Raw genomic sequence first — 23,746 nt, 5'->3', positions numbered from 1 at the left:
CACATCAGTCCAGTGTGATAGTGTAAGCTGTGATCCACACCTGTAGTCCCCCACCTCTGCAGGGAAGGGAGGGAAGGACACTTTCTTATCTCTCCTCTTGACCTTTATAATTACTTAGTCCTGTGCTTGAGGGTAGGTTGAGGATTCATTTGTTTTTATTCATTTCCTTTACACTGTTTCAGCCATGGTCTTTGCCATTTTCTTGGTTCTGCTTGCTTATTCCGCATAATTCCATAGAAATCTTCCCACAATTCTCAGGATTCTTCTGATTAATTCTCCATGGCACAACAATGTGCTGCTGCATTCATGTTCCACAATTTATTTAGTCTCTCCCTAGGGAATGGGTATCTTATTTTATTTCCAGTTCTTCATTACCACAAAAAGTACGGCTGTGAATTTTCTGAAAGATAAGGGTCCTTTCTTTCTGTCTTTATTCTCCTTGGGGTTTATGTCCCACATTTTAGTCACTTTTTTTTTTTTTAAGCATAATTCTAAATGGCTTTCTAGACTATTTGGACCAGTTCACAGTTTCACCAATAGTATAACTGTGTGCCTATCTTTCCTTAGCCCCTCCAATTTTGACTATTGCCATATTTTATCATTTTCGCCAGTTTGCAATGTATGAGGTGAAACTTCAAACCAATGCTACTTATATCTTAGTTCCTATTCCAGCACTAACCTTTCAGCCTGAATCTCTGCTTCTCCAACTGGTTTCCCATTCATTTTAACCCTTGGATTTTAGCACTCCAAAGAAACCCTGGTACCATCCCCTTCCAACATTTGCTAAACCATTGCATGTGTCAGCCCTTCCCCAGCAGGATCAATCAGCAAGTATTCATTATGTACTTTTTATGTAACATGAATTGTACTAGGCCTTGGCAATACAAAAACAAAAATGAGACACTCCTGCCCTCAAGAAGTTTATGCTTTATTAGAATGGCTATACAAGCAAAAGAAATCCATGATAATGAGGGGTGGGGAAAAGCACTAGCAGCTGTGGGTATCCAGGGTGAGAGGGGTAACCTGAAAACCCAGAGAGGAAAGTGTAATTCCCAGTTTTAAATGCTGCAGAGAGATCAAGAAGGATGAGGATAAGAAAGGGCCATCAGATTGGGCCATTAGAGATCACTACTAACTTTGGAGAGAGAAGTTTCAGTTGAGTAGCGAGGTTAGAAGTCACTTACCAAAGGTTAAGATGTGAGAGGAGATAAAGTGTAAATAATGAAGCCACTTTGAAATTGGAAAAGCCATAATGAGTAGGGTTAAGTGAGGTTGTTTTTTGTTTTTTTAAAGAATAGAGGAGGCTTGGGTGCTTGGGTGCATTTGTAGGCAGCAGAAAGGGAGAAACTAAGGATTAGAAATGGGGGATAGTTGGGAGAAGGGAGTCTACTAGATCTAAGGGGTATGTAGAGGGGTTGACCTTGGTGAGGAGAAGGACAGTACTTCATCAAACACGATAAGGAAGGAAGGGAATAATAAGGGACAATAGCAAAGGGTTTTCAGGTATAGAAAAAGGGAGAAGGGAGAGCTTATGGTGAACAGCCTTGATTTTCTCAATTAAGTACAAGGTAAGAGTCTCTGTTTGGTAGTGAGAAAGTCTATGGAAGACTTGAGAAGAAAGGAAAAGGTTTGAAACAACTGCTATGGGGAATGTGATTGAGAGTCATTTAGGGAAGAGTTAAAGGATTGCCTTGAGGTGGTGAAGACCCAGCTGAGATTAAATAAGATAAATCTGTAGCGGAACCAGTAAACTTGGTTTAACTGCATGTGAGCAGTGGAGGAAGAAGATGGTGGCGGATAATCCAGACTGGTGTTGGCCAAGACACGAGAGTCAATAGGATGAGAGAGTAAGAAAGCAGAGGCTGTGTGATGTTCAACTAGTTAACTATAAAGTTGAGATTGGGAAAGATGAAGGGAACTGGAGGATAAAGAATAAGTACAGAAAAAGTGAGGCATAATAAGAAATGAAATGATAGGAAGTTAGCATTGAATCATGGAATTTCAGAATTATTCATCACAGAAGTCAAACACATGTGGGTGATGGCAAATCAAGGATGTGACCTGGCCATGCCCGTGTGTGACTGTGGTGGAGTGAGAGCCGGCAAGTGAGGTTGAGAAGAAGGAACTGGGAAGCCAGGGTGTTGGTAAAGGGGTAGAGAGGGTGCCTGTGAGCCAGGCACCAAACTGGAGAAAGAAGAGAGCCACCAGTATCTGAATTGAGTTCTCGTCTCAGACAGCGGGAGGGATGGGATGTATATGTGGTGAGAAGGGACCTCAAAGAGGGAAAGCCTACTTCTTGAGGGTGGCAGAGGACGAGTGGGAGCAGGGGCCAGGTGTAGAGAAGAACCAAGCCACAGTGGGACTATGGGATTCATCATTCAGTTCTCCCCCGTACACCAAATCCCCTCCATTCATGACCATAAAAACGAATTCTAGGAAAGGAAAAGGAACGCTCTTTTCCCTTTTCTGGCATATCCCAGGGCTAGCTGGCAAGTCCATTCTCCTTTATTTGCCCATTTCTTTAAACCAGTCTTGAGGTAAGGCTTCTGGAACAGGTTGAGTGAGATGCCAGTGAGGGAACTTCTCTGTTTGTGGAAAGAAACAGGCCCCATCCTGACCAGCCTCGCCTCCTCTTTCCCTTGAATCTCGCCAAGAGGACCATTTTCAAGCTGATCCAGGGTCTATAAAAAGGTGCTGAGCATCAGTCACCCAGCGACTTTACTGAGAGCCAGTTTACAGCATGCTCGGTGCTTTGGGGATAGAGAAATCACACAAAACCTGAATCCTATTCTTAAGGAGCTTACGATCTAATTGGGAAAGCAAACGCACATTAAAAATTAGTAGAAATACACATGGCAGTACATGATATATCAAGTGAGTGGCAGAAATGACTGTGGGCTAACTCCATGTCAGTAGGTAAGATCTCAGCTCAGTCTTGAAGGTTAAGGTTGGACTGCTCAGGGAGGGAAGGACATTCCAGGGGAGGACCTGAGGTGCTCAAGGTAGCGAGGTGGATGTTCAAAGGAAGAGGAAGCTAGCCTAGCCTGGCAGGTGAGGCTAGAAGAGGGAGTGGGGAGCCAGAGCCTAGCAGGCCTCGCATGGCAGCCTAAGAAACATGAACTTTATGTGATAGACACTGGAAGGCCACTGAAGCTTTTTGATCAGGAGAGTGAGGTTATCAGGTTGGTCTTTTAGGAAAATTAATCAGCCCTGTGCCAGTCAGCAGCATAGGCAGATCACCTAGGAGTCAGCACCTTGGCCTGGCTGTAAGGGAGTTGCTAGTTTATGACTGACATCAATACCTTTTCCTTTCCCACAGGTACTTTCCCTTCCCCATCGGAGGCTCGTTTGCTATTGCCGTCTCTTTGAAGTGCCAGATCCGAATAAACCCCAGAAGCTTGGATTACACCAGCGAGAAATCTTCTTATTTAACGACCTCCTTGTGGTATGTCATTTAACCACAGTGTATCCTCACATACACTAAGAACCTCTTCTGGAGTTTTCCTGAAGCCCAGGCCATGTGTCATAGATCTCAGGGCCCCTGATGACACCTTAGAGATCAACACATCCGAGGAGTCTTGACCTGGGCTCCACGGTCCCTTTGAGGGCCCACAAATACAGTTCAGGGGCAGGTCTGTGGACTTGGATAGGAAAAAACTCACATCTTTATTTTTGCTAACCTCTAACTGTAATTTAGCATCTCCTTCAATTATTTGTGAACATAGGCAGCAAACCACGGTGGCATTAGCAGTACCTATGACTTTGTCAGCAATAGAAATCACAGATATTTTTGTATCACATTACAGTTATCTTGAAATATAGTTTATGCTCATCTCTACCTCAAAATTACTGTAGTTATTAGACCTGCAACTAGATCATGGGGGATTTGAGTCTTTCTGTCTACTGACTATATTTCAATAGGATTAGCTCTGTGTTTTATTTTAATATACTTAAGGTGTGCCCAGAGACTGACAAATAGTAAGCACTGTATTCATGGGCAAAACAGTCCACAATACCAAAAAAAGGTCAACCCCTGATCTAGTCGAGCTGTTTCATTTCACAGATTAGCAGGGAATTTGAGTTTTGGGGAAGAGTGTTTCTCTATTGAGTGGACAGAGAAGTAGATTTTAGTCTTTGGCATTTCTGGCCCATAGGTCACTGTCTGTCTTTGCTATAGAAGACATTTCTCCCTGATTCCTAGGTCCCCTTCTTATGAGAACACAATAGCCTTCCTATTGATTGCTACCCTCTGTAGTGAGTTTGGGCATCTGCTTTGGGCCCCAGCTCTTAGCTTCTAGAAAGGAATATTCCCTTCTCCAGGATGGGACCCGACTCAGAAGAGAGTAACTGATGAGCAGGGTTTTGTATGTAATTGGCTTTGAGGCCAGTTACAGAATCCTGTGTGGATTGAAGCATCAGGGGTCATGAGCTTAGAACAGCGGTTATCTTATATCTAGGTATTGTTTATGGAAGAGAAGGCAGTGAGGTCTTACTTCTTTGCATCATTTCTATATTTCGCTCACTGAATTCCATCCCTTTCCCTTTGGTACTAAGTCCACAAGAGTGTGCCTCTTTGCACTACTTTCAGAATAGGCTTTTTCAAGCGTGTAAATAAAAGTGCTTCTGCATCCACCCTGGACCATAGGATTGTAATAAAGCCTGCAGTGACTCTCAGGAGACTCTCTTTCAGGTCCACAAAGGCTTCAGAGTGAACAAAAGCCATCTGATGAATTGTAGCACCAAAGGGGGTGTTTGTGCAAATGAGATCAATCTCACGAGCAGGTGTTCAGAATCCTCCCCAGTGTCAGCAAAGACTTTTCTCAGTGTGAGATAAAGGGATTTAAAGGGCATCCAGGTGGAAGGGGAGGGCAAAGACTCTACTATGGGAAGCATATCCCATATTGGAAGAGAAGGAGTAAGGAGAGAGAGAAGGCTCGTGAGAGACACAGACAGAGTGTGTGTGCACATTTCTCCTAAGATGAAAAAGGAAAAGAAGATGGAAGGCATGGATTATCCTAGGGTCTTTCCCTTTGGCACTATCATTAATGGTATAATACATTTGCCGTCCTCAGGTCACCAAGATCTTTCAGAAGAAGAAGAATTCTGTGACATACAGCTTCCGCCAGTCTTTTTCCCTTTATGGCATGCAGGTCCTACTTTTTGAGAATCAGTGTAAGTCTGTCTCTTCCTCCCCCATTTTCTCTCCTCATGAAGAGCTGGATAGCTGTCCTAAGAATGTTTCAGGGATGGATCGTTACTTCTATCTTAAAATATCTGAGTAACTTTGATGTGGGAGAGTGATCAGAGTTGATCTCCTTAGCCCAAAAGGGTGCAGTTAGGAACAAAGCATGGAAAAGGCAGATTTAAGCCCAATGTAAGGAAAAACTCCCTAACAATTGGTGGCCCCAATCAATCCACAAGCCTTAATTAAACTCCTGCTCTATGTCGGGTACTAGGCTAGGCGCTAGGAATACAAAGTCAAAGATGAAACCGTCCCCGCCATCAGGGAGCCTACACATGGAGTGGGCTGCCTGGGAAGGTGATGAAATCCCCATCACTGGGCACCTTTCAAGAGGAGGCTAGATGCTATCTTATTAGAAATTCTATCGAAGAGATTTCTATCCATGTAGGGCTTGAATTAAGTGACCCCCCAGGGTCCCCAACAGCTCTCAAATTTTGTGAAAGCTCTTTTTGGGGAACTGTCACTCTTCCAAATTTAGGACTTGCTATGCCTTCCTTTCCCTCTCCTGATGTCCTTTCACCCCCACCCCCAGAAGTGTACTGGGGGAAAGGCCAAGGAATGCTGTCTCCTGGATCAAACTCCCTGGGTAGGTAGGGAATTACAAAGTGATGGTAACACCAGTGTTATAGGCACATCTCTGTCTCCATCTCCATTTCTCTCTTACTGACTCTTTCCCTCTGCTTCTGACTGTCTCTGTCTCTTTCTTTCTTCCTTCCTTCTCTCCCCTACCCATCTTCCCCACCTCCACCTTAACTGTGAAGACATCTGAATAATGGAGATTCTTAGGAATCTAGAAGCTGTAGCAAAAGGCATAAGAAAGGCTAGGAGACGACCCAGGAGAGGCTGTTTGGGCGGCTTTAAGCACTCCTCTCTTTTCTGAGGTCAGGGGTTGCCTGCTAAGCTGCCTCTCTTTCCCCTGAGACCCATGGGCTAGATAGGGCTGGGCTGGGTTCTGCTCCCGTCTGCTCCCCTGTGCTGGGGCAGGGTCTGTGATTTAGGTGTTCCTGTTGCTGACTCCGTGTTCCAAAGTTCTGCTGCTGGGAACACACTGACCTTGGAGCTGCAGCTGGGGTGGGGCTGAGGATTGCCTCATCCCAGATGGTGCTGCTTGAAGAAGGGTCGCTTGAGGAATGATAGTAATGTTTTAAAAACAAACACAATTCTTCCAATATTGGCTTTGTCTTCTTGGGAAACTTTTTGGCCCACTGTGTATTTACAGGTTAGGGCATTCCCAAGGGCCCAGCAGTTGAAACGCTGAGGAATCTAGTCTTATGAGGAATAAGGAAATGTCAAATTTGTAGCTTCCCAGCTTAGCCACTAGGACCGGGAAATAATAATAATATACAGGAAATGGGGTATAGAAATCTGTCCTGCCCTACAGGAAAATTGAAGGGGAAGGGGATAAGAGAAGGGGGAGAGAGATAGAAGGGAGGGCAGATTAGGGGAAGGGGAATTCAGAATGCATGCCGTCTTGGGGTGGGGGGAGGGACGAGATGGGGAGAAAATTTGGAACTCAAAATCTTGTGGAGGTGAATGTTGAAAACTAAAAATAAATTAATAAAAAAAATAATAATAGCAACAACAACATGAATACGTATTCATTGTGTGCAGTGCCAGGCACTGCACTAAGCGTTTTTATAAATATATTTTTATTTGATCCTCACAACAACCCTGGGAGGTAGGTACCATTATCATCCCCATTTTTACAGATGAGGAAACTGAGGCAAACAAATGTGAAGTGACTTGCCCAGGGTCACACAGCTAGAAAGTCTGAAGCCAGACTTGAACTCAGGTTTTCCCAACTCACAGCCTGGCATTCTTTCCACTCTACCACTGAGCTGCCCCTGGTCTAACCAGGGACCAAGGGGGATTTCTGCCTCACTGTTATCTTCTATTCTTGTATAAGAGATAGCAAGAGCCAGTAGTGGAACCAGAAAGACCCTGGGTTCAAATCCTGCCTCAAAGCCCGGGGCTCTGTCCACCATACCACCTATCTGAGCACACTGGCCAAGTCTTTTAAAGGCTTGAGGTCTGGAGGATTACACTCTGAACTGGGTGAAAACCAAGCCCTAAATTCAGGGAGGAAAAATTGACCAGAAACAAACAAAAACAAAAACATAAATTCCACTCGTTCTCCTTTCCTTTACAGATTATCCTAATGGCATCCGGCTCACATCTGCTGTCCCAGGAGCAGACATCAAAGTGTTGATAAATTTCAACGCACCCAATCCCCAGGACAGGAAGAAATTCACCGATGACTTGAGGGAATCCATCGCGGAAGTTCAGGAAATGGAAAAGCATAGAATAGAGTGTAAGTAAAAAGGCTCATACACGGTTTAAGCCTTGAATGTAAAGATACTGTCTAGCTCAGGTTGGAGATCTTGGTGCTCTCAGACCCTCCTGGCTGTGTGACTGTGTGGGAATCTGAGGAAACCTTCCCCACCAAGACGGGAGGCGGAGATGGAGATCCAGGGACTGGACCCCATTCCGTGGGGGCTGAGCACTGACTGACTGCTGGAGTGAAAGCTGAGTCTCCCCCCACCAGCTTCTCTTCAGCAACATCGGGTCAATAATCACAATAATGATGTTAGATGAAGTCACTCTGAAATCTTAAATTGCTAGGTAAATGTCACTTGTTATTATTACCATTGTAATTTTTTGTAAATAATGTCAGTGGCATCTTGTGCTCTCGCAGAGAGGCATATTACCCCTGGAATTACATCAACTCAGATGGCCCATCCTTCCTGTCCTAGGGTGGTAGGAGTCAGAGACAGAGAGGGGGAAGCCAAGAGAAAGGTCTTAGATAAATTGCCCATCAAGCCAGAGAGATGGTGTGACAGACTAGACTTCTGAGGCCCAGATCCTCCCATTAAGTCAACCTGCTTCCCTTCAGGAGCGGGCAATCCCCCTCTCAGGGTTTTCAGCATCTCTGGGAAGGCTGGTTGAGTGATTCTCTGTCCCTCCATTGGCCTTGCCCCACTAGGACTTCCAGTCTTGGTGAGCTCCCCTTCCCCCTGGCGCTCACATGCTTTGCATTGGTAACCGCGAGAACATGCATCGATTCTATCTGTTTCAGCGGAGCTTGAGAAACAGAAAGGAGTCGTCCGGCCCAGCATGTCCCAGTGCTCCAGCCTGAAGAAAGAGCCCGGCAATGGGACCCTGAGCCGTGCCTGCCTCGATGACAGCTATGCCACAGGCGAGGGCCTGAAGCGGAGTGCACTCAGCAGCTCACTCCGTGACCTCTCAGAAGCGGGTAAGAGCCGGGCTTAGTTCTGCCTTCCTAGTGCAATGCATGCAAAACTCGGAAAAGCAGCCCGACAGTTTGTGCATGCATTGTGCCCATGGAAAGAAACACAGCAGAGCCCCAGGCAGGGCATGTGTGCAAGTTTTCTTAGCAAAACATTGTTTGGTTTTACTATTTTTTTTTCCCCATGAAAATTCAAATAGCTTTGACAATACAAAACAGTTCTAGTTTTTGCTGTTTGTACTTTTAAAAGAGAAAGAAGACAGAACCCAATCTTAAGTGTCATCACAGAGGGGAACTTGGTCTAGGAATAAAACTAGTTAGTTCTCCCATTTTACTTTAAGTATTTTTTTTCCTTTAAGAATTTGTAATGTGTAGAGAGAGACAGCAAGAGAACAGGGCCCCATTAGCAGCTGTGTCCTGTGTATTTTGTGCTGAAGTTTTTACCTGTGTTTTACACTGATGAATGAAATTGAGTGAAGCCCTACTAAATTGTGCCTAGAACCTGACACCCCCTTCTTCCTTCCCTCTCTCCCTTCCCCAGCAGAGGCACCTTGTGGTAGGCTCTCTCTAAACAGGATTTTTCTTCTTTCCCTTGGTTGTCTTTACCTTTGGCTTGAGTTGTCTGTAGAGAACTCTAGCCTGATGAGCAGGAAAAGTCCTGATTGATCGGCACGCACGTCCTAAAAATGTCATTGCTCCTGAGGTGACTGAAATCCAGATGCCACCAAACTCAGCATTAGCAGCTAATAGAAAGGTGTAAAACAAAAACAAAAAAAAAGCCCTCAGCAAAAAGTGCAATATGTGCCTCTCTTCATTGCTTTGTTTCCGTATTTGTTTTTTGGTTTTTGGTTTTTTTTTTTTTTGCTACCAGTCATTAATACCCAGCAAACAATAGGTTCCTCCAGTCCATCTCCCAGATCCCTGGAATTGCGCAGTGCCCAAACCTTTAGTGGGCTGCTAGCGCCAATGGGATAGGGACGCTGGGGCCGTGGCGGTGGAAATGAAGCTGCGAGGGGGAAAGACCAAGAACCAAACCATGTTAGCTGCCAGTGAATCCTAATGCCCGGCTTGTTTTTAACCGCTGCACCTTAGCATAGCCATGATCCTCAAACGCCTGTATGTTCTGTGTCTGTTCGCTGCCTAGATGGCTTCTCTGTAGAAGTAGCAGGAAGGAGGTTCCACTGGGGTCGCCACTAAGAGACTTAGCTGTCAGATGGGATGTATAGGTGTCTATTACAAATCTCTTTGCTGTGACCTTTCTGATGATTAGACTATCTATTCCTTGATATCCCCATCTGCCTCACAGCCAAGAACACAAGTTCTCACCCGCTAAGGTGAATTGGCCCTAGACTAGAAAAAGAATTTCATAGTCATCGACTGATTTTTTTCTTGAGGCTCATTTTAGACCGAGAAGAGCTATCCCATCTTCAGCCGGCTGGTAACAGAGTGGTACAGCACCCACCTGTAGACCACTGGGAAGGAATCCTGATTCCACTATTTCTTCCCCATAGGATTTTTCCATCCCAGTCTCTCCAGCATTGCCACATAGCCATGCTCAGGCAGAAGGTTATGTGTCATCTGCAAGACAATTCCTTCTGCTCATGACACCATTCCATGTATCAGCAGCACATACCTTGCTCCTGGCATGCTCATTTCCAAAAGTTTTTTTTTTCTTTTTTCTTTTTTTTTTTTTTGGTTTTTGTTTTTTTTCCACAGTTCAGAACTGAAATCCATTTACCACATAAAGGGTTTAAGCAATGGATTTGTTAAACCCAACTAAACTTAATTGTAGGCTCTCTGCGCACCAAAGGCTACGAGTCGCTTCTGTTTGGTGCTGTGCAGTGCGAAAAACCAACCCACTCCCTCCCTGACTCCTTGCCATCCTCTCCTGTTATTTGGCATAAATACCAAGGCTTCTGGTAGCTGGTTATTATCCAGTCTTGTCATTCAAATTAAGCTAAGAGTCACCTTCAGGACCCTTGAGGCCCAGCTCTTTTTCCAGGCTGGTAGAGAACCTCCCACCATAAGACCTTTGGACCCTGATCACGGTTCCTTTCCAGAGCTAAGTAATAGAAAGAAGTTTAGTCTGGGGCATCTCCAGCTTGTCTGTACCCCCCTTTCCCCACCCCTCCATTAACCATACAGAGGTTCGAGGTCATCAAGTGACTCAGGTTAGTTCAGAAGCCAGAGCAGTTGGTCATTTCTTCTCCTGGCTACCAGAGTTTGGGGTCAGAGGGTATGGATCTTGATTCCATCCAATAGGAAGGATTAAGGCCAGGGTTATGACTTTTTCATTATATCTTGGATTAAAGTATTTGTGGAAAAAGGAATATTGGCACTGTTTTATTATGGTTCTTATTAATAATAGCAGTAATGCTTTTTTCAGATCCTGAGTTGAAAGGGGCCATTAATCTAAATCTAGAACCCTCTACAAGCCCTAAAGTAAAAACATGGAATCTCTTAAGATATTGATTCTAGTAACTTCTCTATTCCATTCACCTTGAGAGAAGGGTAAAAGGCAAGGTCTAAGGGAGGTACACATAGCCATTAGACTTACTGGGGGGGGGAGGCGCCCCGGGTAGCAGGATGTCCAGGTGGAGATGGATTTAAAAAGCATCCTATCATTTTGCCAAGAAGATGACTGAGGCTGCCTTGGAAGATGCCTATTCTTCTGGAATCTTAAGTCTTCCGAGAAGTCAAGTACACAACTTTGGACGTTGTCCTGGGGAAGGAGGCTGAGATTATAAAAATGACCAGGAAGGAAAGTAAGGTCCTCAGAGAAAGAGACCATGTCATCTTCTTGTCCTATATTCCCTCACAGCTTTGCATGGAGTGTTAAATTCTGAGGAGAAAAAAAAAAAAATATATATATATATATATATATATACACTGAATTAGTATGAACAGCTGGTGAGAAACTTGAAAAGGCTCTCCTTGCTAGGTGACTGACTATTCATCCCCAGGACTCCATTAGCCAATGCTACCAAGACTGGCCTTATCAGAGCAGCCCGGAGTTAGAATGACTCAGAGCTCTGCTTGTGCAAATAAAGCAAACATCTTTACTTCTTAAGGCCCCCACTGTCTAGACAAAATGGATCCTAGATTCCTAAATATAGAGCTGTGAGAGACCTTAAAGGTTGCCTAATTCAACTCCCTCATTTTCTAGATGAGAAAACTGAGGTTGAGAAATGGAGAGTGACCTCCCTAGGGTAGGAAATAGCAGAGCCAGGATTAATGACTTCTCAGTCATTATCAGCAAAGGCAGGTTGGCGTCTGCATTTCAGGTTAGTATGGCAATGCTGAAGAAATGCAAGGCCACCACGCTGAGGATTTTATTCAGCCTGGAGAAATGTTTCCCAATCTCTGCTTACAAAACACGCACAGCTAAGGAGTGAAGATGGCAACAGCTTCAACTTTCCGTTGGCCGAAGGTGGGGGAGGGGTCCTTCAGTCACCCCGATGGATCGCCCCACCAGCCACAGCTAAGGTCCGTCCAGTTATAGAAACCCTATTTCCTGTTGCCAACCTTGAAGATGCTAAGAAAAATAGAAGCTGACTGAAGGCTTGGCTTCCAGCCTTCCCGAAACTTCTCTTTACTCAGCAGATGATGAACATTATTTAAGGTTTTTGAGAAGGACTTCCCAGACCCACCATGTATTGCCAGCAATCCATGCATGAGCCCATAGGCTGCTCTACAGAGTTGGCGTGGGGCTCTAAACACATGCCTAGACTAAGGGAGGCTGAGACTACCCACCCACTCACATCAGAGAACAGCTTACACAGGGCCATCAACAGCACAGGTCCTAGAGGCTATTGTTGCATTTTGCAGTCTGCTCAGTATGCTGACTAATAGGACCAGATGCCCCGGGGGGCTGCTGGCCAACAGTATGGTGTCTGTGTGGCTCCAAGCCTTTGTTCAGCATTTATTAAGTACCTACTCTATATCAGACACTGTAAAGAAGTATCTGTGGTCCAGATGATTAGGAAACCTGGCCACTGGTATCACATCTGCATTCAGCAAGACAGGACATCCATCAATGAGGGCCTGGTATGTAGTCAGTGACATTTTACTTCAAGTTGTGGACATCTGTGTAGGTTGAGATATGTGCACACATATGGGGGAGGAGAGAGAGAAAGAGGGTATACTTGTGGGTGGCTAAGTAACTGAGGTATGTATTTTGCTTATGCATGGGCAGACACGTCTAGATTTCTGCATACGTATTGGTGTGCATGAAGGTATGTGTGTGTGCTTCTGTTTTTACTACTTACCTTTGGAAAGTCTGCCTCAAAAAGACCACACCCTTTGACATACCTAACCACATTCGGGCACAAGGCTCAGAGAAATAAAGGAAAGTCTAATCAATATGTTGAAGAAGAAGAAGATGCAGCTAAGCTGCTGTGTCCCAAAGACTCTTCATCAACATTGGAAGGGAAGGAAGATTCTTTGGAGGAGGAAACATAAGCTTCCACGATAACATCCTAACTGCAGGCCTGGGTTTATTTGGATAGTGGACGATTGCCTGCTCTTGCTTGTGACGAGCGTGTGAGGAGAGCTCCATGTCTTGAGTTTTCTCTAGGGATCCTTTCTCTCCCGGCAAAAACGGGTTGTGAAGCTCACTCCTTCAGGAAAATTAGGAGCGCTTTCCTTCCCTCTTTGGGACCCAGGTAGGGTACAGAGCAAGGTCTGGAAGGGCCCTTTAACCAGGAAGGCAGAGAGAAAGATAACCTTTCTCATCTCCCAGACCTCATGTGGCTCAGACTGACCTTTCTTTCAAATAGAAAAATAATATTTCTTTGAGGAGTCAGTCCCCCTGAGTTGCTTAATTACTAAGCCTATTTTCTTGACTCAGGTGAGCCTTCCTGGGCCGCAGCAGGGCTGGGGGGTGGGGAAAGGGGGAAAGGGTGCACGTTTCTTACCCTCTGCTTTTTACTTAGATTGTAAAAGGAGAGAATCTCCTCTCTCCTCAGTTAGGTTAGGAAGGGACAAGGAAAATGGTTTTTCCTTAGGGTTTTTCTGACCTAAAGAAAAAAGTGCCAAGTTTCAACCTTCCTGTATCCTAGGTGTCTTATAGCTGAAAAGTGGAAAGATATAGAGTAGGACATTTCACCCACTCCATTCTCTTGGTAAGAAGGAGCAGGGCCTTCCCATTAGAACCTTTCTATTTCCACATTCCTGGTGTTCAACTTTGGGTAAAGTTGAGTCAATATCCCATATTTAGCTCAGGTGCTTCCAGTTGTTGAAGACCTGTACCAGGCTCTGTCCAACTGGTCTAACCAGGAGGGATAGACATCATGAAACCGGGTGGAAAAGGGAAGGCTAAGGGGTCAGATGACCTTATGCAGAAGGAGGGATTTGTCCTGAGATTCTCCCTAGAGATCCCTGTTTCAATGCTACCTTTCCATCTTCCCATATGGCCAACTCGGGTCACACAAGATGACCTCTGTCCACATTGCACAACCACGCACACACCACAGAGCCCTAACAAAAGGGGACACTTTCAATTTTGGCTGGTCTAAAAAAATTCAAAAAGAAAAAAAAATAAGAAAATTAAGTTTAGTTTCCTCCTGGCCATTCCCCCCACAAAGGATATATGAAATCCACTGAGGTTCAGTAGCTTCACAGCAATTTTTTTTCTTTTGTTTTTTAGTTTCTAAAGAAGCCTCACTTTTCTTCCCCATCTCCTTATTGGCCCCTGTCCCTTGTTCCCATTTAACCAGCACTTGGAAGCTCCTCAGTTGCCCAGAAATCCTTGAAAAAAGCAGATGTACCTGACATCTGAGGGAAGGAAGATGGTGTTTCCTTTTTTAGAATCTGGGCAGAATCGGATTCTCCTGACTGTGAAGGTATCCCTCCTGCCCACTGTGCCCCACCCCCCTGGAGAGACTGGAATTGGAGTATAGGAAATGGTCTTTAAATTTGGGGCTGTGTTTTGTTTTTCGTTTATATGTGTGGTTTTTTGTTGTTTTTTTTTTTTTAAATACCTTTTTGCACCTGAATGGCTATTTGCTTCTCCACTGAGCCTCCTCCTTCCCTGGGCCCCAGGTGTGGGCCCCAGAGGCCTGCAGCTGGGAGCCTTCTCGAAGCTGAGCTTGTTGGTGCCGGCCCAGACTCTCCCTAGTTGCGCTTCGAGGCTCCTGTAGCAGCGCCAGCTCAGGCCATAGAGAGGAAATTGCTCAGCCAGATCTTGTGACCGGTCTCTAACCTATGGTATTGCATGTTCTGGGCAGGGAAGCGTGGGCGACGCAGCAGTGCAGGATCGCTAGACAGCAATATGGAAGTAAGTAGGAAGCCCCCGATGTCTAGCTGGATGTGACGATGTGCGTTTTCCAACCTTTATTTTATATACGTGTATTTTTTTTGCTCCTCTTCTTCCTATATATACATAAAAATATATATATATATATATGTAAATACACACACACATAGCCCTCTAACAACCTGCCTGCCTGAGATAAAGTGCATGCCTGGGCTATTCACTCCGTCCTGGTACGAAGCTTAAAAGGGCCGAGTGCCACTTACTGGCTTGTTTTTGATGAAACCTGGGTTGTTTTGTTTTTTGTGTTTTGGTTTCAGCTAACCCTGTCTCCTCTGTTCCCACAAGCATGGTTAATAAGCACCTGCCCCTCTGCCACCCCCTCCCCACTCCCCCTCTCCCACCACAGCCCCAGCTCACAGGCCACTCCCCCTTTGTTCTTGCTACTTGGATGTTCTAGCTGACCTCTTGACTTCCATGCTCAACCATCTCCATCGCTTATTTTGGCGTTTAAACTGCTCAATGTCTGCAGTCATGACACCATGGAATTGCATAGCTAGGTTGTGGGAGGAGCTCAGCCAATGAGACAGATGAATTCAATGTGGATTTCATGAGATTTCATTCATCTTCAAATCATTTATATTTACTGTTCATGTCAACTTCAGCTTGCAGATCCTTTCTTACCTCTTTTTTTTTGTTTGTTTGTTTTGTTTTGGGTTGCATTAGGTAGGATAAAGTTTATAACCTAGGTAACTCGCCCCAAGCATAGCTTGTCCTGGGTCCCACCTACTGTAGCCTTTAAAAACCTGAGAAGAGGTAGACCATTAAAGGCTGAACTGGAGCTATTGGGCCAGTTAGGAGAGGGTAAAAGACTTAGTGAAATGAAGTGATTTGCAAGGGAAGGGGACCAGGCTGGCGGCAGCCCAGTCAGTCTATTTACCACACTAACCACCAGCCGCCAGAAGGTCCTGATCATGGTCAGCCCAAGGCAGATATGAGTTTTCCCCTTTATATTTTTCTTAACACCCAGCTGTCAGGAAAGGATTTCCCAAGTCAGCATTTTCTCTGCTCTTTAATTGGAAACTTGCAGAAAACACTCCTCCAGAAACCAGTTCTATCTGGCAGGGTCACTCCTCCTTACCAGTGGCACCCCCCCTAGTTGTATTAGAGGAGGCACAGGCCAGGAGCCTAGCCTCACCCAACCTTATCTACTATATATAGCCAGGCAGCTAAACTGAGGCTTCATGATCAGTTTGTTAATTTAATTTTTTTTTCATTCTGACATAAATACTTTAAGATCTTTTAATTTTTATTTCTATGAATTTCCTTTTTAGGGGTCCATCATTAGCAGTCCTCACATGCGCCGAAGAGCTACATCAACCCGAGAGTGTCCATCTCGCCCACACCAGACTATGCCTAACTCTTCCTCCCTCCTAGGCTCCCTATTTGGTAGTAAGAGAGGGAAGCCACCTCCTCAGGCCCACCCACTCTCTGGCCCTTCCCAGCCCCCTTCTCACCCACCAGTCATCTCCCATCAACAACATGCCCAGCATTCTTCCACCGGGCACCACCAGGCCCCCTCCGAGGGACAGACACAGGCCCAGGTGCACACACATCATACCCAGTACTGCCACATGCAGCAGAATCCGCCCCCCTACCACCACCACCACCACTACCATCCACCTCAGCACACCCAGCACGCACACCAGTACCACCATGTCCCCCATGGGGGTCATCCCCCCCATCCGCCCTATGTGGCACATGCCCACACGCCGCATGCCCACCCACCACTGCCCTCATCCCACGCCGGGCACTCCGCCCACTCTGGGCACACAGCGCACCACCACGGACAGCAGTCTGCCCCTCCTCCTCCCACCAGCACGAAGCCCAAACACAGTGGCATCAGCACAATCGTCTAGATAGACCTGGGGGGGATGGAGAGGGGGGTCTCGGACCCCCCTCTATTGACTGTAGCACCAGATATCTGACACAGAGGCATACCCAGTAGGCAGCCAGCAACATATCAAAACCCAGGGTGGATTTGTTTTCTTTTTTTTTCCCTTGGCCCTGGAATCAGACAATATGATTGAATCCCATAAGCTCACAAGGCTTGCATTTTAGGAAATGAAATTCCTTTCAATTTAACCTTGTTGGCCTGGGCTTCATTCACCTCCACCTTTGGGAGGGCCTGCGTCTGGGCCAATCTTTACCATCATTGGCCTTGAAATGGTGCCACCTGCCGAGTAGATGTTAAGCCGCCCCCAGCGCCCTTACCCGCGTTGGTTTTACAGGCATATGAAAACCCAGCCTAGAAAAGAAGAAACATCACACACACACACACACACACACCTTGTTGCATTCTTGCTCTTATTGACAATGGGCAAAAAATTAAGTAGACCTGATATGGTTGATGAAAGTACGTAAGTAAACTTTATATAATATAAATATATATAAATATATATATATACATACATACATACATACACACTGTATAGGTAACGTTTGTGCGTGGAAAGCAAACTTTTCAGTCCACAAAACTAGCAATATAGATTTTACAAGGAATTTCCACTTACTTGATAGACAGCACCATAGCTGAGTAGTATGTGAAAAAGTAGGCCAAAAACTTAAATGCTAGAAACAAATTTCAGATGTTTCAGTATTTTCATAAAAAGAGAGAAAGAGAGAGAGAGAGAGAGAGAGAGAGAGAGAGAGAGAAAGAAAAGTCCCCTGAGGACTTGCAAAGATCTCTAAGCAATCATTACTGAATGTGCCAAGTAACATAGCATCTAACTGTTTAAGTCCAATATTGCTTTGTATAAATCCTTATTTTATTAACAATAGTATCCTAAGTAACCAGTATTATAACTGCTCTGGTATTTCAGGTAAGCAAACTAGTTAAGATGCAGTAAACTCTACAGTAGCAACACGGGATGACCAGCTAAGCATTTGGTTGTCTTAGAATATTGGTTACAAAACTTCTTAGACACTTTAAAGGCTGTAATAACTGTGAATTTACATGATCCACATTTCTTTTGTATGCATTTGATTTATTGGACCCAAAATTCAGAATCATATGAGAGGTGCACATAAACATGGCAAAAATTTTCATCTCCAACGTGAAAATGACAGACACTCATCCTTGTTTCCTTAACACCATAACTTACTCATTTGGTTCCCAGTTGCAATGGGCGGAAGTCCCTCTAGAGCATTTCTAGCAGGAACTGCTCTAGGACATTTATTTTGGGATTTAGCATTATAGGGTGGTGTTTTTATTTTAAAAAATGATAATTATTATAATTGTAATTCCATGTAGCCATGTGCTAGCCAAACACCTGTTTCATCATTGTGACCCATCCGACTTCTTAGCTGACAAGTGCCCAGTACTCAGCAGGCTGAGTCTCCCCTGCCTCTCTCTCATAGTCTGGTTAAAGCATCACATGAAATCAAGCTGTGTTATTGTTGCTTCTGTGTTGTGATGACGCCATCTGCTAACCCGTCCAAGATTCTGCACATCCAGATTCTATACTGAGTCAAACATGGCACCTACTTTGTAGTTTCAGCCTTTTGAGCCTCTGCAGCTGCAAGTTCTTTACACGTAAGCAGTAGAAACAAGAGATGTACTCCCATTGCTCCAGCTAAAATGCAAGACCCCTTAAAAAAAAAAAGAAAAGGGGGGGAGGATAAGAAGTCCCTCTGTTGAGATGTGGGGAAAGCACAAAAGAGCTGGTGACAGGGGCTGGTGCCAAGGCAACGCCAACAAGAAGAGCAAAACCTTCTGGGTTGAAAAGTTCCTGGTTCCTGTCACTTGGGTCATCTTCGAGTGTGGGGGCATCTGTTGACTCCCCATCTTTTTTGTTGATTCCTCACCCCTTTTGTCATGCCATTGCTATCACAAAATCAGCAAAACTGCAAACTGAGCACTTTGTTGTATTTGTTCTCTAGGAAGATTACCAGTCTAGAACTTAGCCTTTTAAAAAAAAAATTAAATCTGCCCACTTTTGTTTTTCTGTGTGTGTAATACTTCTTTCTTTGGTATCTTCTCCAAACTGCTCTTTTGTGGAAAGAGTGGTACACATGTCCTTTAGATTTAGTTTGGGCTGAGTTGGGAGGTTATTCGGTTGCCATTAGCTGTTCCAAAATTGTCCCATTTACCTTTAGGTTGAACTTGTCCGAATTCCCTTGAGGCTCTCTGTTCTTGCAAGTGAAGGGATGTTGTTATGATAAGGGAAATTAGAACCGTATTGCATGTCAACTAACGTTAATGGTGTGAGGCTACACTCTACATATTGTATATTTGCAAAATATATTGGTGTTTACTGTTGAAAATTAGTTGAAGTAAAGTGATAACATATTAAAATATGTAGGCTTTTCTTCATCCCACTGTACCAATGGTAGAGTCTAATTGTAATTTCTAGGTTGTTCCAGAAAAGATATGAAACTTTGGGTACAACATTGCTCTTTCTCAAGTGGCAATAGTTAAAAAACAAACAAAACCAAAAATAAGTTCTATCCTCTACCATCGTCCGCTCCCCTTAACCAAAAGATACTCTGCATCATGGTGCTGGGGCTGTCTTTGTTGTGCTGAGTTTTTTGTGGTCATTTTGTATCCCCAAACTGTCATGTGTGTTCTGAAGTTCTATATACAAGGTATTGAGTCTAGGCTTTGTACTAGGGAGGTACCTGGGCCAGGAGATGATCAATTGAACGTGTAAGAGAAGAATTACAGCTAACTGGGGTTAAACAGTTATCCTTCCCCTGAAACTTTCACAGTGAAGCATCTGAACTTTTTATCCTCCTGTTTCCAATTTTACCCAAGGTTTGGGTCAACAAGGTAGACGAACTTTGTGCCATTTGTGTTTTTATAAGCTCGAGACTAGAAACTTTTTCATAGGTATTATCGTAGACTGAAAAGATCAGTTATGCCTCCTGTTTTTACTTTGGGAAGTAATGAATACCAACAAACTAGTTTCCCAAAAGTCACATAGAGGTCTTTGGGACATCATTGCTTTTTATAAAGTTGCAATCCAACATGTCAGAATAAATCACAGATTAATAGCCATATGGAAACATCATCTGCCTTTGCCTTGAATGGGAAGATAGAAGGACATTGATGAGTTGGGCTGCAAAAGAGAATTAAATGTTCTCCCCTTGAGGTTGAGGTGGCTATTGGGATGGTTCTAATTGTGCTTATTGAAGAAGTCGATTCAGGACACACTAGTAACATTTTTCAAATCCCATGAATTGGTGCGATCATATAATCAATAACATCATGGCAAGACCCTTAGGAAAACAGCTGGTAACAACAACAAAAAAATCTTTTCTGGGACAACAGTCAACTAATATATTTGTATTTTTTTAAGTTTATGAATGAAATGTACATCAATGTAAAAAATAAAGTTCGTCCTAATATAACGTACGTCTTGCTAAAAAGTAATCAGACTTCCAGTGTAGAGTTTTTTTTCCATCATCAGCTGCATGCAACAGAAGCCTCTTGTTTCTCATTAAAATAAGCTAAAAGACAGTTGGCAAATATTTAAACAATGACTGTCTACATGTTGACTTGCCATTCCATATGAAGCTGTGTTTTCTACAGTTAAGCATGCCGTTTTCGTTGTAAAATACCATCGCCCTTCCTGCCTGAAAAATGAGTAACTGTATATATATTAACAACAATAACAAAGGAACCAATTGTAAGATTACTTTGAGTGAAATAGGGTGGTGAAAATGGGACCAAGTAGGAGGAATAGATAATTCTCTCAACTTGTATATAGTGTGTAAATTAGTATTACTCTTAAGTCTGCATTCATTCACTTTGAGGTTACATACAGTACCTGTCTCCTCTAAAGAACCATAATTCAGCTTTGAACTGTGTTAAAAATTGTTTGAGCTAGATCTTGAATGCAGACTGTTTAAAGACTTCCAAGCCCATCCTGCTCAAAAGAAGCTTCTGCCCTATTGAGGCCCAGTACCCATTCGTTGACTGTGTAACTCTGGAGAGGAAAGGAGTGCTTTTGTTTTAATATGCATTCTGTCTGTAAGTAGTAACAGACCCTATCAGTGTAAAACTATAACTGTGATCATGTGAAGAAATCAAATAAATCATTTAAAACTCTTTGTTTCTTAATTTTTCTGAAATATCCAGAAATTCAGTTATTAACTAGGGAAAGAAAGATATCTATATTCTCCTTAGCTGACTACTCATTGAAAACATTGGATTGATTTTGGTTGCTTTGGGGATGTTACTAAAAGTGGTTGAGATACATGATAAATTGAATTTGTGAGTCAATCATGGCTGACAATTTCGTTGGCTGTGTGACAGGCAATAGGAGAGTAAAAATGTGCTAATACTTGATTTTAAATATCTTTCAATCTTGATAACCTGCAGAGAAGTTTTAGAAGGAAATATCTGATGGAAAACTCAGTCTTCCATTAGAGATTAAAATGGATGTGTCATCCACCGATAAAACTCTGTTTTCACAAGTTCATAAGTACTTTGTCATTTTATATAATTGAACTGAGAGATGTCTATGAATCTACGGGGTTTGAGAATGTAGTGTTTTGTGGTGTTTTTTTTTTTTAATGAAATGAGGATTAGCAGGAAGATACAATTGACTGCTTTTAAAATAAAAGTTCCTTACCAAATTTAGCCCTATTGAATATTGCCCTAAAGGCTTAGTCCATGTCACATTTTGAAAAAAAAATTAATGATGGTTACAGAAGATACGAGAAATATGTGTCCTTGAGAACTAGAATGATTATAATGGTCAGTCATACGTGAAGTATGCCTATTGTAGAGCGATGAATTCTGATCTATAAAAGTGTTCCCATTGATCTCCTGTTCCTATGTTAGGCAAAAACCAATAGTTCAGACAAATTATTTTTACTCAACTAGAAAACCTTTCACATGGGAAAGCTTGAATGAAGTATTACAAAGTATTGCAAAGAAGGCAGAACCAGGAAAATAAAATACCCAAAGAATACAGTAATGGAAAAGAAGACATTAAAAGGCAGCTGAAATCCTATGTTGTTTCTAGAGAACACAGGATGAAATACATCTTTCTCAATAGATGGGGAATGTTGTATATGTATCAGGCCCAGTTGCTGAGTTTGTTGGTTTGCTTAACTTTTTCTTTTTGATAAATGAAGGTTTAATGGTTAGGAATGGGGGGAAATAATGTTAAGTGTGGCCTAAAAAAAAAAAAAAGGCATAAGGAAAATGGGAGAAATCCCATGATGAAACACCCACAGTACCTGATACTGCAATTGAACAATATTTCTACCAAGTGCCTACTGTTTCTGTTTCTGTTACCAGTTGGCCATCCTCTTCCTAATCTGTTTAGGGTCCTTTATGGTGTAGAAGCTGTTTGTCCTTTACCAAAATGTGTTTGGTCTATTTTTTTATTTTTCCAAAGAGCTTAATAAATGCTTGTTTGTTGATTTGCTGCATCATATTACCAGAGATAATTTGTACAAGAGAAGCAGTATTAAAAAAATATATATCAAAGCTATTTATTCCTGGAAAAGAAGATGGGGGCAGCTGTGTGGTGAGAATGATAGATGACAGATAGCCTCAATGCTATGTTAGTACTCCTAAAATATTAAATAATCAGCTTTCCAACACATTACATAGGTCTTCTGTGGAGGATTTAAGGGAATGAATGGATAAGAATTACACAAAATGTGGAGGGGTTGCAACTTTCATCTGTGAAGTAAGGACCAATGAAATTATAAGATCAAGGACCCAGAGCTGGAAGGCACTGCACAGCCCATCTAATGCAACCTCAGACAAGGAAACTGAGGCATAGGCAGGCCAAGTGACCTCCTCTAGGTCACACAGGCAGCAAGCCTCATGGGCAAGATGTGGACCCAAGTCCTCCAGCTCTGATTCAAGAGCCTGGGTTTCTTCCCTTGAATCACACAGCTTCCTAGCAGGGGAAAAAAAATGTAAGAAAATTATACTTCAGAGGGATGGGCAAATATGACTCTATATCTGAAGTTATTCTTCATCTCCAAAATCACATTAATGGACCTTCACAATTTGCATCTAGGTAGCACATAGAGGCAGCTAGGTGGTGCAGTGGATAGAGCACTGGGCTTAGAATCAGTAAGACTCCTCTTCCTGGGTTCAGATCTGACCTCAGACACTTACTGACTAGCTGTGTAACCCTGGACAAGTCACTTAACCCTGTTTGCCTCAGTTTCCTCATCTGTAAAATAAGCTGCTGAAGGAAATGGCAAACCACTCCAGTATCTTTGCCAAGAAAACCCCAAATGAGGTCACAGAGTCAGACACAACTGAAATGACTGAACAACAAAAGCACATAGAATGGGAGGAGCTGGACTTTGTCAGAGTTATCTAGGCCTACTTCCTGACTGATATACTTGTGCGCTAGTCACTCCCTATTTCGTGAATGTTCAATAATTTCAGAAGTGCTCACTCCTGTTCCCCAGAAGGGTATCACAGTGAACCAGTTTGGAGAAAGATTTAATGTATTTAAACTTAAGCATACAGACGAAGCTAAAACAATCAAATGTGCTTTGATTCTTTCCCCTAGGATCCCTTGTGAGAGAGCTATGCAGTAATCTCTACCAGCCAGTGTAAACATTTCATTGGTAGAAAAATAATTTTTCTGTGTAATATTGTGCTACCCTGGATTGATATCCAAACTGTTAGCCTTTTATAAAGCTCTGGTGTACACCAGAGAGTTTCTTAAGCATTTTTGTGTCATATACTCCTTTGAAAGTCTGGTAAAGCCTATAGACTCCACAAAATAACATTTTAAATGCATAGGATTACCAAGGAAACCAGTAAGATTGAAATACAACTAACAGATTTTTTTAAAAATTGGGATATATTTCACAGGCCTCCTGAAATCTATCCATAGATCCCATGGGTTAAGAACCTCTGGCGTAGAAGATAAAGTTAGCACAACCAAAAGATGTCTTTGGAGTATGTTTTCAGGTGTATAGTACTTTAAGGCTACAAAAAATTTTCCATGTTAAC

General features: G+C 43.3%; 1 protein-coding gene across 3 annotated transcripts in view; it reads left to right on the top strand.

Annotated features, from left to right (window-relative positions):
• LOC114044308 (IQ motif and SEC7 domain-containing protein 1) overlaps positions 1–20,856 on the top strand; it is a 103,189-nt gene extending 82,333 nt beyond the window's left edge. For 2 of the 3 annotated variants that reach the window (XM_027863700.1, XM_027863701.1), the window contains exons 9-14: positions 3,320–3,445; positions 5,073–5,172; positions 7,392–7,553; positions 8,319–8,495; positions 14,717–14,766; positions 16,077–20,856. In XM_027863700.1, coding sequence (XP_027719501.1) covers positions 3,320–3,445; positions 5,073–5,172; positions 7,392–7,553; positions 8,319–8,495; positions 14,717–14,766; positions 16,077–16,661 — 1,200 coding nt within the window. In that variant the 3' untranslated portion in view covers positions 16,662–20,856. The remainder of the gene's footprint in view (positions 1–3,319; positions 3,446–5,072; positions 5,173–7,391; positions 7,554–8,318; positions 8,496–14,716; positions 14,767–16,076) is intronic. The other variant, XM_027863702.1, reaches the window with a different exon arrangement.
• Positions 20,857–23,746: the final 2,890 nt, after the last annotated feature.

This window comes from Vombatus ursinus, unplaced genomic scaffold, assembly GCF_900497805.2.
Source record: "Vombatus ursinus unplaced genomic scaffold, bare-nosed wombat genome assembly UNPS02014773.1, whole genome shotgun sequence".
NCBI lineage: Eukaryota > Metazoa > Chordata > Mammalia > Diprotodontia > Vombatidae > Vombatus > Vombatus ursinus.
The sequence above is the reverse complement of the archived record's forward strand: the minus strand, read 5'-3'. Positions and strand labels throughout refer to the sequence as shown.